This window comes from Geospiza fortis, unplaced genomic scaffold (genome assembly GCF_000277835.1).
Source record: "Geospiza fortis unplaced genomic scaffold, GeoFor_1.0 scaffold41, whole genome shotgun sequence".
NCBI lineage: Eukaryota > Metazoa > Chordata > Aves > Passeriformes > Thraupidae > Geospiza > Geospiza fortis.
Genome location: NW_005054299.1, coordinates 7797539 through 7813777, shown reverse-complemented (window position 1 = coordinate 7813777; position 16239 = coordinate 7797539). Strand labels below are relative to the sequence as shown.

At 40.1% G+C, this 16239-nt stretch overlaps 1 protein-coding gene across 2 annotated transcripts in view; it reads right to left on the bottom strand.

Moving 5' to 3' along the window:
• PPM1B (protein phosphatase, Mg2+/Mn2+ dependent 1B) overlaps positions 1 to 16239 on the bottom strand; it is a 34971-nt gene that overhangs the window by 18622 nt on the left and 110 nt on the right. For both annotated transcript variants that reach the window (XM_005416191.3, XM_031060009.1), the window contains exons 2-4: positions 16178 to 16235; positions 1954 to 2817; positions 161 to 278 (exon numbers count right to left, since the gene is read on the bottom strand). In XM_005416191.3, the coding sequence (XP_005416248.1) occupies positions 161 to 278; positions 1954 to 2799 (964 nt within the window). In that variant the 5' untranslated portion in view covers positions 2800 to 2817; positions 16178 to 16235. The remainder of the gene's footprint in view (positions 1 to 160; positions 279 to 1953; positions 2818 to 16177; positions 16236 to 16239) is intronic.

Here is a 16239-nt window from a genome sequence, read left to right as displayed (position 1 = left end):
AAAGTTATAACCAGGTCTGAATTTAACCCAACACAAAAGTGGCATAATGTCTTTCATGGCTTTTGTTTTCATGCTTAAGATAGTTATGACACTACTGTGCTCACTATCACAAGCAAACTGTGATTTGTTCACTATCTAGTGAACTAAGCAGATTTCTTACCTTCAACCCGTGATTCCAAGTACTTATCCAACTCGGCATCTTTTTTCACTGCCTCCTCTGAGACCTTAGGAGCATTTGAAAAACAAACTAATACAATACTCATGTTATCACGACTCCCCTATGTGACAAAAAAGAAAGAGAAGTTAGTATCTTTAGTCTTATTCTTCATCTTTCTACTCTAATAATATTTGTGCTTTTTCCAAATACAGTGCTACAGACAAACCTGGGAAAAAAAACCCTGAAAAAATCCTGTACTTTCATCAATAAGAACTTCTCAGTGTCTCAATTACACCTCTCACTAGAATTAATTTGACTGATTTTGACTGTATATTCTTAGCATTGAAGTCTAAATAATTAATGGACTTATGTACACATCAACCATTTAAAAATAGTATCAATAAAACAGGTCAGAAATTAGATACTTGTGTGACGTTACCTTAAGTCAAACTGTAAAACAACTCCTGTTGCAAAATGAAATGCAGAATATTCTCCTATACTATTAGAATAGCTTAGCTCAAGCAACTAATTTTTATCATGTAAGCCATTACATGCATTACAAGTCTGTTTATTAGAAGGCACCTGTGTTACACAGCACTTGAAGCAAGTATAAAACATAAATGTTTTGTAAGGCCAAGTTGACCTTACAGACTATCACGTGCTCAGAAATATCACCCAATGGCTTTTTTAGATACTAATTTAATGCCAGTTCTTTACTAGCACACTGATACCATTTTCCTGCTCATATTTAATTTTCAAAATTGTAATTCACAGCCAAATTTAAAAACACAATTCTAAGTCTCTTACAAGGGGATCCAGTAGAATCATAATTTAAACCACTGGTTGGTTTGAAACTCAAATCTCAACTTCATTTATTTTTTTTGTGTAGAATATTAAGTGCCATTAGTCACTGCATACTGTCGCTGTGTTAACCCAAGCTACTGGATAGTTCTAATCATCTATCACAACAAATCCTTCTCCTGAAGCAATTAAGAATTTGACATTAGACTGCATTCCTTTAGAAATACTGTTTAGGAGTCAGCCTATATTCCCTTTTGTACCAAGCATACGAGGACACCTATCACTTAGTATTATGTGGCATAACCCACAGCCCGGCTGCGGGTTCCAGCTTGTGTTACAGAGATCCAGGATCTGACTTTGGAAAATAAACGTGGCCAGCGCTCAGTTTTACTGAACGAATCTGAGAGTGGCCATCCTTTAACAAGGCTGGTTGAGTTCTTGGTCAGAAAAGCAATTTAAACCAATTTAAATGGCATTTAAACCAATCATACACTGTATGGTATATGCCGGAATACAACCTTATTTCTGGAAAAAACACACAACTTACCCTTCAGAGTTACAATTGCTCAGATACAAAGGTGGTGTTACTCCATCTAAGCTACAACAAGCTGAGGGCACAGGTGACAGACAAACAACACCTTGAAGAGGAGACAGGGCCAACACTGGTTTTATGCAAAGGATACAAACAGTACCCATCTTCAAAGATCAAAAAACCTCACAAAGTATCTTGCTCAGAATAGATTATGTTTAGAGCTGGAACTACATGCAAGCATTACCTGCTGGAAAAAAACCCAGCCTTTATTTTTGCAATTGCTATCACCTTTCTAAGCATATAGGGTGAGGCTGTATATTCTTCTATACAGTCAAATGGGTACAGAACTTTGAGGAAAAGAAATTGGAGAAGGGGAACAGTAGGCCAGGAACAGCTGTTAACACTGTACCCATCTAACCAGAAGATGATTTTAGACAGCTGTTTGGAGAAAACACTTACATACCTTATGTAAACAAGTGTCCACTACCCAATTGCACACTGTTTCCAGGTCATCTGATACTTCAAGTCTAGACTTTACATATTCACAGAGCTCTTCATTGCTCATTACATCCCAGATGCCATCACAAGCCAGGATGATAAACTCATCTTCTTCTGCCCTTAAAATTTCACACACCTCAGGCTCTGGAGAAACAAGTTGTTCTGTGGGGCCTTTACCATCAACACATTTGTAGTCATAGTCCCCCAGAGCTCGAGAAACTGCCAACGAACCATTAACACGCTGAATCATTACACTGCCTCCTGCATTCTGGATTCGCTCTTTCTCCCTCGGGTTGCAAGGTTTGTGATCCTGTGTTGAAAAACAGACTTGTCCATTCCTATAGAGAACAGCACGTGAATCACCACAGTTGATAAAGTATACATGCTCAGGTGAAATCATAACTCCCACTGCTGTTGAGCCACTTCTGTCCATGCCATTTCTGAGGTCTGCGAAATTGCGCATATACTCATCAATTTTCAAAAAGCCAGTTCTGATTCCACTCTTGACATTTTCCACTGAAGGTTCAAGAGCAGATCCAGGTTTTTCTGTCGCCCTAAAGTCTTCATTGTTAGTGATGTGTTCTAATAAGTGTGTGGAGCAGTAATTTGCAACACGAGATCCCGCGTGACCATCATAGACAGCAAAAAAGGACCAGTCCTCTAAGCCATGGGGAATACCCACAACAGCTGTATGAGCATCTTCCATTTCCACTCTCCATCCCTGCATACTGCTGAGGCCGTAACGCAAGCCATTCCCTGCACCATGAGCATTGTGTTTTTCAGTTTTTGGTTTATCCAAAAATGCACCCATGTTTATGCAATATTGAATCTGGAAAACAGAACAAGTATTATTTATAAAACCACCATCCCATATAAGCTTTGTTGTCCGCTTCCTGTGTTTCTTTTTTATAAAACAAGTGATAAAGCATGCATGCATGCAAAAGTCAAAAACTATACTGGAGGAAAAAAAATCAATACATGACATGAATGAAGTGTGAATTTACAAACCTCTGTACGCATTTTTAGTATTTTTTGTTGGGGTGCTGTCTTTTTTGACAAGCTACTTCATAAAAATTAAACAATCTCCATACAAAGGCAGAGTAGTTCACATACCTTTGCAGCCCTGCTGATTTTGTCATCCTCTGCAGAGACAAATTTATGATGGAAAAACAACAACTACATCACTCCTACTTTCTTTCCAGTTTTACTGTGGCACAAAGAAAATCAATTCACGTTCATAAATCAGAATGGACTGGTCTCGCTAGCTTTGCATGTGCCATGCTACTTCTGTATTCTTGTAAGGCATGGCAAAAGTGACCATAGGGGAACACAGACCATCTGCCAAAGGAACCAAGGCAGTAATTCCCACTTAAATACAAGAAAACCTCTCACAGGAATCTTTTAACAAATTAACAACATAAAACAACATTTCAATATTTACTATAGAATCATAGAATGGTTTGAACTGGAAAAAACCTTAAAGATCATCTTCTTCCAACCCCTCTTGCCATGAGCAGGGACACCTTCCACTAGACCAGACTGCACAAAGCTCCTTCCAAACTGGCCTTAAACACTTCCATGGATGGGGGGCATCCACAGCTTCTCTTGGCAACATCTTCCAATGTCTCACCCTCAAAGTAAAAAATTTCTTTCTTATCTCAAATCCAAACCTACCCTCTTACAGTTTGAAGCCATTTCCCTTGTCCTATCACTACACTTGGCCAACAGTCCCTCTCCAGCCTTCTTGCATGCTATCTTTAGGTACTTAAAGGCTTTTATAAGATCTCCCCAGGCTTCTCCAGGCTGAACAACCTCAACTATCAGCCATCCCTGAAAGACTTTCATGTGCTTACATGGGATTTTAAGTTCAGAATTTATTCCAATAAACTTAAAATTCATAAACTTTATAAATTACAAAATTTATTCAGTTACAAGAGATATGAGCTAAGGGAAGTAAATAACCCACAGAAAGTTAGAAGTTCTTCAGTATTTGGAGGCTATCTCCAGAATGCAAGCTCACAGGTAAAATGTGAATAATCTACATTGAAGCTTTATAAGACTTCTGATTTCCTCTCCTGTACTAGACTCAAGTGTCCTACATAGACCTGAAAAATTACCTTGCCCTTACAAAGTCAGTAGAGAATACATTCTTTAATCCACAGATCTCAGAAACTCACATATCACAACTTCAAACCATTCTAAAAGTCATCAGCCTATGAAATCCTTAAATGAGAAAATTACAGGAAATTTAATCCAAAAAGAATTGGCAAGAATTCTGCCATGATTGATCCCGAGCAGTCACTCATCTCTGACACGGTAGTACCCACCTACAGAATCCAGAGAGTCATGATAACCTAATTCTAGTTTAAGAATTTGTTGCCAGGCCAGGAAGAGATTAATTAATCCTTACTCCCACCATTCCCCTCAACTAAACACATATGAAGTATACAGCAGACTACACACAGATAAACCAAACTTCACACTACCTCTCCGCTACAATGATCTCCATGCAGTGCTGAAGATCCAAACAGCTTGCTCAGTAGTTTTTTGTAACACTGTGAATCAATGGAAAGGACACACAAAGTGTATCCATCACTGCAATACCTAGTCAAAACTCTGATTTTGCTTTGAAAACAAACAAAATTAATGTGATGTGTGTCAGAGGGTAAGCAAGACAGTGCAACACACCACCACAAAACAGAGTTCTCAGCAACCAATGCTCTCAGTTAAGAGCTGAACAAGTTCCACATAGTTTAATAGTGCAACTAACATCAGTAAAAGAGACTTGTGAAAGGATTCTTGTATCTCACAATCACTTATTCCCAAATTACACACAGTATAAAACCATTTTAAAAGCACACAAAACATTCTTACTATTAAAACTGTTATACAGGACTGAAATGTTGCCAAAATGGCAGATACCCTCCAATACTTCATACCTTCAATGAAATTCCTTTGTGTTAAGTATGTCCTTACATTCTTAAAATCAAAAATGTGGAAGACATAATGTGACTGAGTGAGGAAAAAGATCAAAACCTATGTAATCGCAAAGGCCTGGGAGCTCAGTATTGTGCCCCAAACATCTTTGTAGAGAAAGATTTAGTTACAAGATAAAACACAGTCAGCAGAATAGATGAAGCACCCACCTGCAAACCAGTAATTCAGTCATGGCTTTAATCAGCATATACTCAAAAATTCAGAACCCTTCCGTCTTGAGATTTATTTTCCAAAGATCTCATTTTTGTGTGAAATTTAATTGAATAACAGATTAGTTTGAGAAAACATTAATTTCCTTGTGGTGAAAATATTTACCCCACATACAATTATTAGTTGAAACTTTCAAAATCAGGAACACCATGTCTATTGTAATTCCCAAAATTTTCTTGAAAATGGAGAAAGCCTTAGTTCTTGCCCATGTTCCACAGACCATTCTTTAAAACACCATATATTACTCAGACCAAACCCTAGAATTCTCTTCTCCTTGTAGTCTTTCCAACCCTGGAAAATGTTGAAAAAAAAGAAAGCAATAATAATAATTTTTTTTTTAAATCTACTGCTTGGCAGGACCAATAATCACCAAGGTTCAAAGACTTTTGGAATGCCTTTACAGAGGAGAAATTACTTTATAGGAAGAAATTACTGGCCTTTGCCCCTCTCTGGCAATGAAGAAGTTGAATCTGAGCAATAAACTACCAAAGCAGAGGCTCCAACTATCTCTCCAGTGCACATTGTTCATCTCTAGTCTTAGATCAATAGCTGAGTCATTTCCAAGAGAGTTCAGGGAAACAAGTCTCCAACAAAAGCTGACATTCCAGAGCAAAAATCCAACCCAAGGCTTACTTCTCTGAAGTTCCAACCTGTATTTTTCTCTAATGTTTTCCACCAGAGTGAAATCTTACTTGAGGTCCTTATCTCATATACAGGCAACATAGACAACAATTCAGACTCAGGAAACCAAAAACATCTATCCTTTTGAGGTATAGAGGAATGAAGGCAAAAGTCATGTCCTCTGACATGCAAGAAAAATTTATGATCAATATCCTTCCTGCCCCAGCTACACAGTGAAGACTCTTCGGTATTAGATCAGCCATATAGGAAAGAGACTTAAATTTAGCTGTGCACAAGCTTGTGTTTGCATTTAAAAGACAAACAACCCCAACTGCAGATTTTCTCCAAAGATCTACTTAAAAATTGACAAATAGTTCTTGCTCAGGTATAGATATTCATTATTTTGTACTATATCATAAAGGGGAAATAGGCAGCTACGTTAAGTGAAAAGCATGCTCCTCTCAATTTAGATTTATATTTAACAGGCAGAAATATTTACTTAATGACTGTCATAAAGGCCAGAGCTGTCCTGACTTGAGCTGGGATAGAGTTAATTGTCTTCCTAGTAGCTGGTTCAGAGTTGTGGTCTAGATACAGCACGAGAGTAATGTTGATAACTCACTGAGGTTTTTAGCTGTTGCTAAGTACTGTTAGCTATACTAAGTCAAGGATTTGACAGCTCTCATACCCTGCCAGGAGGTGGGAGGGGCACAAGGAGTCGTGAGGGACACAGCCAGGACAGCTGGCCCAAACTAGCCAAAGGGATATTCCATACTACATGACATCATGCTTAATATATAAACTGGGAGAAAAGCTGGCCAAGGCTACCACTTGGGAACTGGCTGGGCATTGGTCAGCAAGTGATGAGCAACTGCAGTGTGCCACATTTCTTTTTAATTCTTTCATTATTATGATTTTCTTCCTTTTCTGTCCCTTTAAACTGTCTTTATCACAGTGCACAAGTTTTCTCACTTTTATTCTTCTGATTCTCTCCTCCATCTGACTGGGTCAGGGTAGTGAGTGAGCAGCTGTGTGGCACACAGTTGCTGGATGGGGTTAAATCATGACAGACATTTCTGATGCCCAACACAAGGCATGATGGGTTGAGATAATGACAAATCTGACTAGAATGTATCAGAAGAAATTTCTTGTAAGTACTCATTATATTAATCACTGGTCACAGTGATGAGGTATTTGTTCCCCAAGTTGGTGTGGTGTCCCTGTTAATAAAGTTGCATTATAAAATACTTTATTTGTATACATTGCCCCCTGAGCTGTTTGTCACCCATGGGAACAGGGCTAAGGTTATGTTGTTGTACTCTGTACTACTGTCTCATAATATGACAGAATTGCTGCTGGTGAAACTGATCTGGTATTTGTACTCAGCACTGCCCACATCTCCATACTTTGGGAGCCATCTATAGGAAACTACTAATAATTACAACTTTTACCTCTTCTCAGAGCCCCAATCCATGAGGGAGACAGATATCATTCTCCTCTAGGCCAATTAAAATAGCACTTGGGAATTTTTAATATCCTTGGGATGTTCAAACCAGCATTCTTATTGCTGTGTCTTCTGAATGTGTTCAAGGTCTTGCTTTAGGATCAACAATTCCTTCAGAATGCCACCCACAGGGATCTGCCCTGAGGCTGGACAGTGATAAGTGGCAAGGTGTGGGGGATAGCATGGGCAAGTGCCTAGGACAATGGGTACCTCCAGTGCTTTGGAACTTCAGCCCTGAACAAGTGCAAAATCTGGAAAGACTAGTTAAATACTGGGAGAAACTATGCTGCCACCTTGGAAATTCCAGAGATGCAAAACCCACAGCACCGTGCTGCAGCCTGACCCAGGCCTGCTGAGTCATGCTCAGAACTGTACAGTACCCTTGAGGGAAAAAAAGGCCTCTGCATGTGATGGGAAAATGATGGGCACAGGGGTACTCCAACCCCAGTGACAGGCACTGTGGTTGAACCAAAGCACCAACTCGTGCCTGTATCAGCCCCTGCTATACATAAGGAGAGAGATATGCAAAGGGGAGCTCATTTAGTGAGGGATGCAGCAGCAGGGCTATAATGAGAAGAGGCGGGGGAAGAGGCAGAACAAATAAAAGATATAGTTAATCATCTGATCCCTATCCTTGAGTGACCTGTGACATATGCAAAAAGATTCCAACCATCATCCAGGCAAGGGCATCACCTGGTTGCTCTAATGCTGGAATAACAGGCCCAGTAAGTTGGAATTAGAGGATAGAGAAGCCAAACAGCTGGCATCCCATTCTACAGAGGTGGGCATTAACCAAGGAACTGGAAAAGGGGCACAAGCCCTCAGCCTCTGGAAGTAACTCCAGGTATGAAGGAAAGTTATTCCTTCAAGGAACACATTATGCCACCCAGGCAAGTGCCCTGTCATGGATAGAGGTATCCAGTATCTGAGGCAATTAGCCATGCTGGGGGAGATTTATGATGATATGGATTTATGATGATTTATGATGATGTGAATGATAACAACAAGCAGTTATCCAAAGACCCAGATGAAGACAAGTGTACACAACCCATGTGGTGGAATAGGATGAACCATTGTCATACACCAACTCATTGGCAGTAATGACCTGAAAAGACTGAGAGGGACAAATGGACAAATTGGCCAACTCTACCTGAAAAGACTGAGAGGGACAAATGGTGGACAAATTGGCCAACTCCCCTAATACAAACAAAATGCCTCTTCCCCACTACAGGCCTGTATTTTGGCTGTGGACAAGGAAGGCTTATGCATCCTATTTCCCACCTGTATGGACCAGTGTCCCAACTATTAGAAGTAAGCATAAACAGCACAGGCCATCCTTTGTGACCACACAGAGGACATGAGGAAGTGGGATGGAAAAATCTACCTTGACCCTAGAAGCATGAGTAGGGAAATAGCAAGGAAAATCACATGAGAGGGTTATTGCAGGACATTGCTGCTCCAGTCTCTAGTGGGCAGTTCCGCAGACAGAGTAGAGGGGCTACTCTTACTCCTGATCTTCAAGGGACTCTGATTCACATTTACAAGAAGTGAATAAACAGTGAATACATAGAATCACACCGAATCACTAGGTTGGAAGAGACCTTTAAGATCATCAAGTCTACCCCAGACTCTACCACCTCAACTAGACCATGAAACCGAGCACCACATTCAGTCTTTTTTTAAATACATCCAGGGATGGACTCTACCACCTTCCCAGGCAGACCATTCCAGTACTTGATCACCCTTTCTGTAAAAACCTTTTTCCTAATATCCAATCCCTATTTCCCTTGGCTAAGCTTAAGGCTGCATCCTTTATTCTGAGTTGCTGCCTGGGGAAAGAGACCAACCCCCACCTGACTACAACCCCCCTTCAGGAAGTTGTAGAGAGTGATAAGGTCACCTCTGAGTCTCCTTTTCTCCAGGCTAAACAACCCCAGCTTCCTCAGGTGTTCCTCACAAGGTTTGTGTTCCAAGCCCCTCACCAGCCTTGTTGCCCTCCTCTGGACACGCTCAAGAGGCTCAATGTCCTTCCCAAATAGAGGGGCCCAGAAGTGAATACTAAAGCCAGGACTGGAGGAGCCCTGCCTCCAGCCAGGTGGTGGAAAGAAACAGCTAGGTTTAGGGGACTGTGTGGATTGGATGACCTTGCACAGCAGAGCCACAGGAGTCAAGGGCTCCAGCAAACACTGCTGCACAGGGGCAGGCACCATCTCTGTTTCTGGAGTGGCAGGGCAATCCCAACAGCTAACTCTGTTGGAGGTGAAAGTGAGCCTGACAGGGAATGAGTGGCAGAAGCACTCCATTGTGACTGGCCCTGAGACTCCAGGGCATCCTTTGCCTAGACTGCCTCACAAGGGTGTGCTTCCAAGGACTCAAAAGGTACTGCTGGGCTTTTGCTATAGCTGCCTTGGAGACAGTAGAAATGAAACAGCTATCTACCTCACCCCATCTCCTGGAGGACACTTCTGGTGTGGTCAAAGAACAACAGGTGCCATCACAACGGCGCACTGGACACGGAATCACACCAACCAAGACACCCTGATACCATCCATAAGTTGATTTGCCATATCATATGGAGAGCCAAGGAGCAATCAAGCAGGAATCACTCACCCTCTAACAGTCCCATATGGCCAGTGCAGACTAACAGTACACTGTCATGGCCTGAACAAAGCCATGCCACCTCTGAGTCCAGCTGTGCCAGACCTGCTGGAACTTCAATACAAACTGGAGTCAGAGGCAGCCAAGCAGTATGCCGCAATTGATATTGCTAGTGCAGTTTTCTCAAGCCACTGGCAATAGTGTAGGCCCACCCAGCACACCTGGAATTCCAGGGGTGGAAACAAAGACCTACTATTAGCCATGGACTGATCTAAACAGTATTTGAAACAAAGCAAAGCTCTAGAACACTTAATACATTGATGGCAATATTGTGTGAGGCAATACAATAACAGAAGTTTCTGAGAGAGGGAAAAGTAGTTCAAATCCTTCTGTAAACTGGTTTTGCCATAGAATTAAAAAGGTAAAGAACCTGAACAGGAGACCCAGTGATCATCCACAGAATTGCATTTGCTCAAGGAACTGGGTGCACTTGGTGGGTAACACAGAAGGATGGGAAAGTCTTATGGGTACCTCCAGGGGATTTGATTCTGGGTAAGAACAGTGAATGATCTGAACTGTATTATGTTGTTTGCTAAAAAATACTGTAGGTCATCACTCCCACTGTTGTTGAATGCCATATCAAGAGTATTGTAATAGCATTACCCAGCCTAATGAAGAATGGAATTTTGATGATAGAACCAGACATACACAGCAGTGATGGAACTAGCGCTGGCTTCAGCATAAAACTATCCAACACTACACACATTCTCTCCTGCCCTGAAGGACTACTACAACAGACAAAGCCAAAACTCATGGACTAAAACTCAACAAACATTCTGAAGGGATGGCCCACACAGTATGGGAATGGTATCTCTGTGTATATATCAAAATACAGGAAAGGTGATAGTGATTACTGGGGTGTACTGGAAAGTGTGGGAGCTGGTAGGATGCAAATGGATATAGCCCTGCTTTCAGGTGGGATAGAGTTAATTGTCTTCCTCATAGCTGGTATAGAGTTGTGGTTTGGATACAGTATGAGAATAGAGTTGATAGCAACAACTAAAAATATCAGTGTGTTATGTGGTGTTTATATTAGTCAAGGACTTTCTTGCTTCTCATATCCTGCCAAAGGAGAAGGCCAGAGTGGCACAAGTAGCTGGGAGGAGACGCAGCCATGACAGCTGGCCCAAAGTGGCCAGAGATACTCCAAAATCTATGACATCATGCTCAATGTATAAACTGGGGACAAAGCTGGCCAAGGGCTACTGCTCACATTGGTTGGCAAATGGTAAGCAATTGCATTGTGAATCACTTGTTTTGCATATTTTAATTCTTTTTCTTCCTTCCCTGTCCCATTAAGAAGCCTGTGTCTCAAGCCATGAATTTTCTGGTTTTTATGATTCTCTTTCCCATCCCACTGGGAAGGGAGGAGGTGGAGCGAACAAGCAGCTGTGCAGTGCTTAGTTGCTAGCTAGGGTTAAACCATGACAGCAACCAACACATAATTAGATTACAAAGGTCTAAAAGCCATAATCAAAGTTTCTGTAGATACTATAAAATAATTTTCCCATTGCATGTCAGTTTCATAAAAAACATCAGAACTAAACTAATACCACCTTGATGGCTGACAGTCCCAAAGGCAATACTGTATCTTTTCATAAAATGAGAATGGTCTAACATAAATCTTTTGGGCTTAGGTCATAAAAGTGTGCTGTAAAATGTCTCTTCCTCAGAAGGATTCACTCAACAGGCTAGTCATTTCTAATAAGTCAGTGCTGTGGAAAAGAAACAGTGCCAGAGTTTCCTGTTACAAAGCACATGTGCTCCACTATAAAAAAAGAATGACATTTCAAAAGAAAAAATGATGCACTAGATATTAAAGATGTAAATGACAAATAAATAATCAAAGTATCCATGACAAACAATTTCAAAACTTATGGAAAGTGCAGGAAATAACTTCTCTGGTTTAAGTAAAAAAAAAAATTAAAAAAATCAAAGTTTAGTCTTGGTAGAAAGCTCCTCTGCATCTCCCTTGCAGTCTCTCTCTAGTGTGTGTTATGTGGACATATAGATTTTACATAGTACATCTGTCTACACACATTGCAGACAGTTTTGATTTTTGATCCCAGAAAACTTAGTCTTGCTTCTAACTTACTGACCTTAAAAATACTGGCACTACAGGAATTTACATTAGGCCAGTAGTTATTGGAGATTGGCTGTAACAGCTACTCTAACTACATAGCCACAAATACTGCCAAACAAATTATTGCAAGAGTAAAATCTGAATATTTTATTTTCACTTAAAAATGAACTATACAGAAGAGCAGTTATTACCATTCCTGGGTTTTATCTGGAGGATTTGGGTTTGGTTTTAGGTGATCTGTGGCCATGGGTGTTGGCTTTAGGAAGGATGTCAGCTGACCAGAGATACTGACAGAAAGAAAATAAGTATCAACACAAAATGCCAATACAGAGCTTCCTACCAAAAACTTTTTCTGCCAGGATGTTGAGAATAAAGCCAAAGAGACTTCTAAACCAGGAATTCAAAAAAATTTTGCAGGCCATCCCTACTACCAGGTAACATACATGCCTAGGATCTACAACTGTAATTTTTATATTAAATTCAGCACAACATTGTTACAACAGCTGGGGAAAAGAACAAATAACAAAGATAAACAAAATACTACGTTCCCCCACCACACTACCTTTAAACCAGCAAGTTACAAAGGACATGAGGATTTCAGAATGAACTTCAGCTACTTCAAATTGTTTTGTGCCTCCAGACCAATCACAGGCATAATTTAATGCTCTATATTCACACCTATTTTCAATGTCAGTAGCAGTACCTGAGAACATGAATGCTTCTGCCCTGCCTCAGCTACTCATCACTACATTGTGCCAGAAATTTCTTTTCTTTCTAAACTGCTGGCTGAGGTGTTTTTGCCCTTACTCTTTGAACTGTTTCACTGAAGAAATGCAAAGTTAGCTTTAGTATTTTGAAACTTTGCGACTTTGATTGCAGTGGGTTTGGGAGCCAGCAGCTTAGACAGCAGATCCAAGGGGGCTGTAACCTTCAACAGAAAAGACAAAGAAATAGAAAGGAGCACCAGGAGCTAGGTTAAGGGCTACAACCTTTCTAGCTATGTTAACACAGGAAAAACATGCTTGTGGTCCTTTCAGAGATTAGTTTTATAGTCTGCTTTCTTGCACTTTACTAAAATATGGATGATGCTACTTAACTACAGATTTTACAGCACAGTTTATGTGACAACCATCTGTCTCCCATGGGCAAATTGCATACTTTATGCTGAGGCTTCTTATTTTCCTGGAATGCAGCTCAACAGCTACAAAGTTAGAGATCATACCTCAGATATTCAAGATGGACTTCACAGAAATCTTGAAAGTAGACTCTGCATCTAGCTTTCTAACTACTGCACTTAGTACAAGATCATCAGTGCCCAGGTTGCTGTATTTTTTAGTCACAGACCCTTTATATTGCAGCTTCCTTTTTATTCAAGTTGCAAAGACAATTTCACACAGTTCTGTGGCCAAATGAAAACTGTAAAAAACATGCAGTGCTTTTCTTAGCTACACAGAATTCCATGTTTGCCAGTGTGACTTCTGATTATCAGCAGCCCTTAGCTCAGATTAGCACCACTGCCAGGCACTTAACTGAAGAAGTATGCAGTGTCATTCTCAGTAAGAAAGAGACTACCCTTGTCAATATCTTAATGTCACTCATCTTAGGTTTTCAGGTTACACATTCAGCTTTGCTTTACCAAGACTTCTTCCAAACACTAAGGAGACTGGGAAACTCAATCCCATTTGTTACCTGCAAATGGTTTATCTGAGGTACAGAACAACTACACAAAAAGTAACAGGTAACAATAGGCAAATATCCAGGCTGCTTCAGCAAACACAACAAGGCTGGGCGCACACAGTACAAAGCAGACTCCTGCTGCCAGCACCTGCCCAGGAGCAGGATGGAAGCTAAAGTCTTTAAAAGTAAAGACAGCTCAGCCTAAGTCAGCATTCATGCTCTTGTACCATTTTCTTGGAACAGAAATTTGGTGCACTGGCACTGCAGTGAAATAGGCCTACCTGGTTAATTCAGATATTGCCTGTGCAGGCTTATCATCCTTAAAATCACATTTTGTCCTTAACTCAAACCCTGCAACTCAGCGTGCCTTTATTAAACCACGTGGAAGTCTGCACCGTACTGCTGCCTATCCCTACTGACCACACTATGACAAGACTCATATCCTATGATAATTGGTGAAATTCCTTGTGCATACCTGTTCATATTTCCAGTAGCCAATAAGCAGGTTCTCACTTCTTTACCGGGCTGTTCAAATCAGATGCACAGGGGGCACTTGGATATTACAAAGAATTAGCTTAGCATAAATCCTTCACAATAAAAGTTTTTAATCCTTCACAAATAAAGTTTTAAATTATTTCTATGCAGAACTGCTGTTTTAGTTCTGTAAATTCAATAAAGGACCAAGTACTTCGATGATTGAAAAGGAGCAAACTAAATTTAACTCAATCTAACAAACAGCAGCCAGGTTTTTACTACAGAAATGGCATCTCACATTTTGGAAGAAAAAGAACCAAAATTTATCCACTACACTAATGGTATTAAAACTGAAGAATTTTAAATGTGCAAATGTGTCATTAGCATGACACTTCATGTCACTGGGAGTGAGTTCTCCTCTGCTCTAAATATAGGCATTTAAGACAACTTTTCTCACCTTTTTCAAAGTCTGTTTACAAAAAGTTTCAGACACACTTTTGTGAGAATAGGGCAGCAATGAATCACTTGTTCATATCATTTGTGAATTATTCCTAAGCAGGTCTGAAACACCAGCATAAGTGTTCTGCAGCAGGTCTGCAAAACCACAGTAAAACAATACACCTTTATTTACAGAATTGAGGGCTGGTTTCTTGATTCACACAAAAATCTGAGGAAGTCAGACATAAGGGTTGGGCTGGATGAGTGCTAAAGGTCCATTGAAATAAAGTGTGACTTGCACAGTCAGTATAAAAGGTTGTGCCTTTTTTCAGCATGTTACATCACTGCAAAATAAGTACAAGCATTCAATCAACACAACACTAACAAAAACCCTCAAAAAAACCACATTGAAACCTCTCTTTCATTTTAGCAGCAGAAAAACCAGCACCACTTCCTTGGCACAAACCTGTTGCTGATTTACAACCTATCCATTATTGAACTTCAGAGTAAGACAGACAGGACTGCTTCAGACCAACAGTCCAGATTCCTGCCTGCCACTACTGAAAAGAGACAACTCTTCCTGTCAAAGACACTAAAATGTGTAATCAAGACTCAAAAACCTTCATTTGATCATAATCCTGAAGACAGACGCATGCAATAAACCCATTTCAAGGATAGTCTTCAAAACAAATAGTCCCAGTTTAAAAACAGATCTAAACCTTTCAGAAACATACAACCCAAAATATGCAATCTCTATCACAGGTATTTGTGGTGATATGGGATTTTTTCCCATTACTATGGTCTTACAGCATTGTATTTATCCTTTTTTTTCAAAAGGACTCAAAGAACATTGACTCTGAGTTCCCTCTACATGAGTTCAGAAGAAGGTGACAGAGTGCGACAAGAGTTCTCAGTCATCGTCAGATAAAGTTAATGACAGAAAACCAGCAGCCAGAACATTTTCATTGACCTGGAAAAAGCCATCAACCTTTACCCTTGGAAAGGTGATTCAAAAGCTGGAGCTTCAGGGAACCTTGTAAGGGAAATTTAGAGATTTTCTGTAACTGATTAAAACAGGGAATTTAAGTAGCACTGCTGCTGTTAGTGCATTTAAGGAAATACAGACCTTGTAAGGAAAAAAGCCACATGCAGACAGAAAACTGATCTCAACACATAGTAGGCAAAACACTTCATGACTTTTACTGACACTATACAGTCTTCAATGTGAGAACATCATTTCTCCAAAATCTGGTCAGCAGACATTTTAGGTGGTGAAAAATTACTATTCCTTGTCCCCCATTTATTAACACTGCTTTGTATTGTAACAGAAAGAAGCTGTACCTGAAATTGTATTTCCTCCCTATTAAAAATAACAGTAAGCAAAACTCAAATACATTTAAAGAAGAAAAAACATCATTTTACCCAATCTCAGAAATTTCCATTAAATCCATGGTCAATTACAAATTGCAAATTAAAAACACAGTCAAAATTTCCCATAAATTTCCAAGTGGTAGAATTCCTTCTTACCTGTAATTTTAACCTTGTCAAGGTTCTAGTTCAGCACTGAAAGAATTAGTTTACATTCCTGC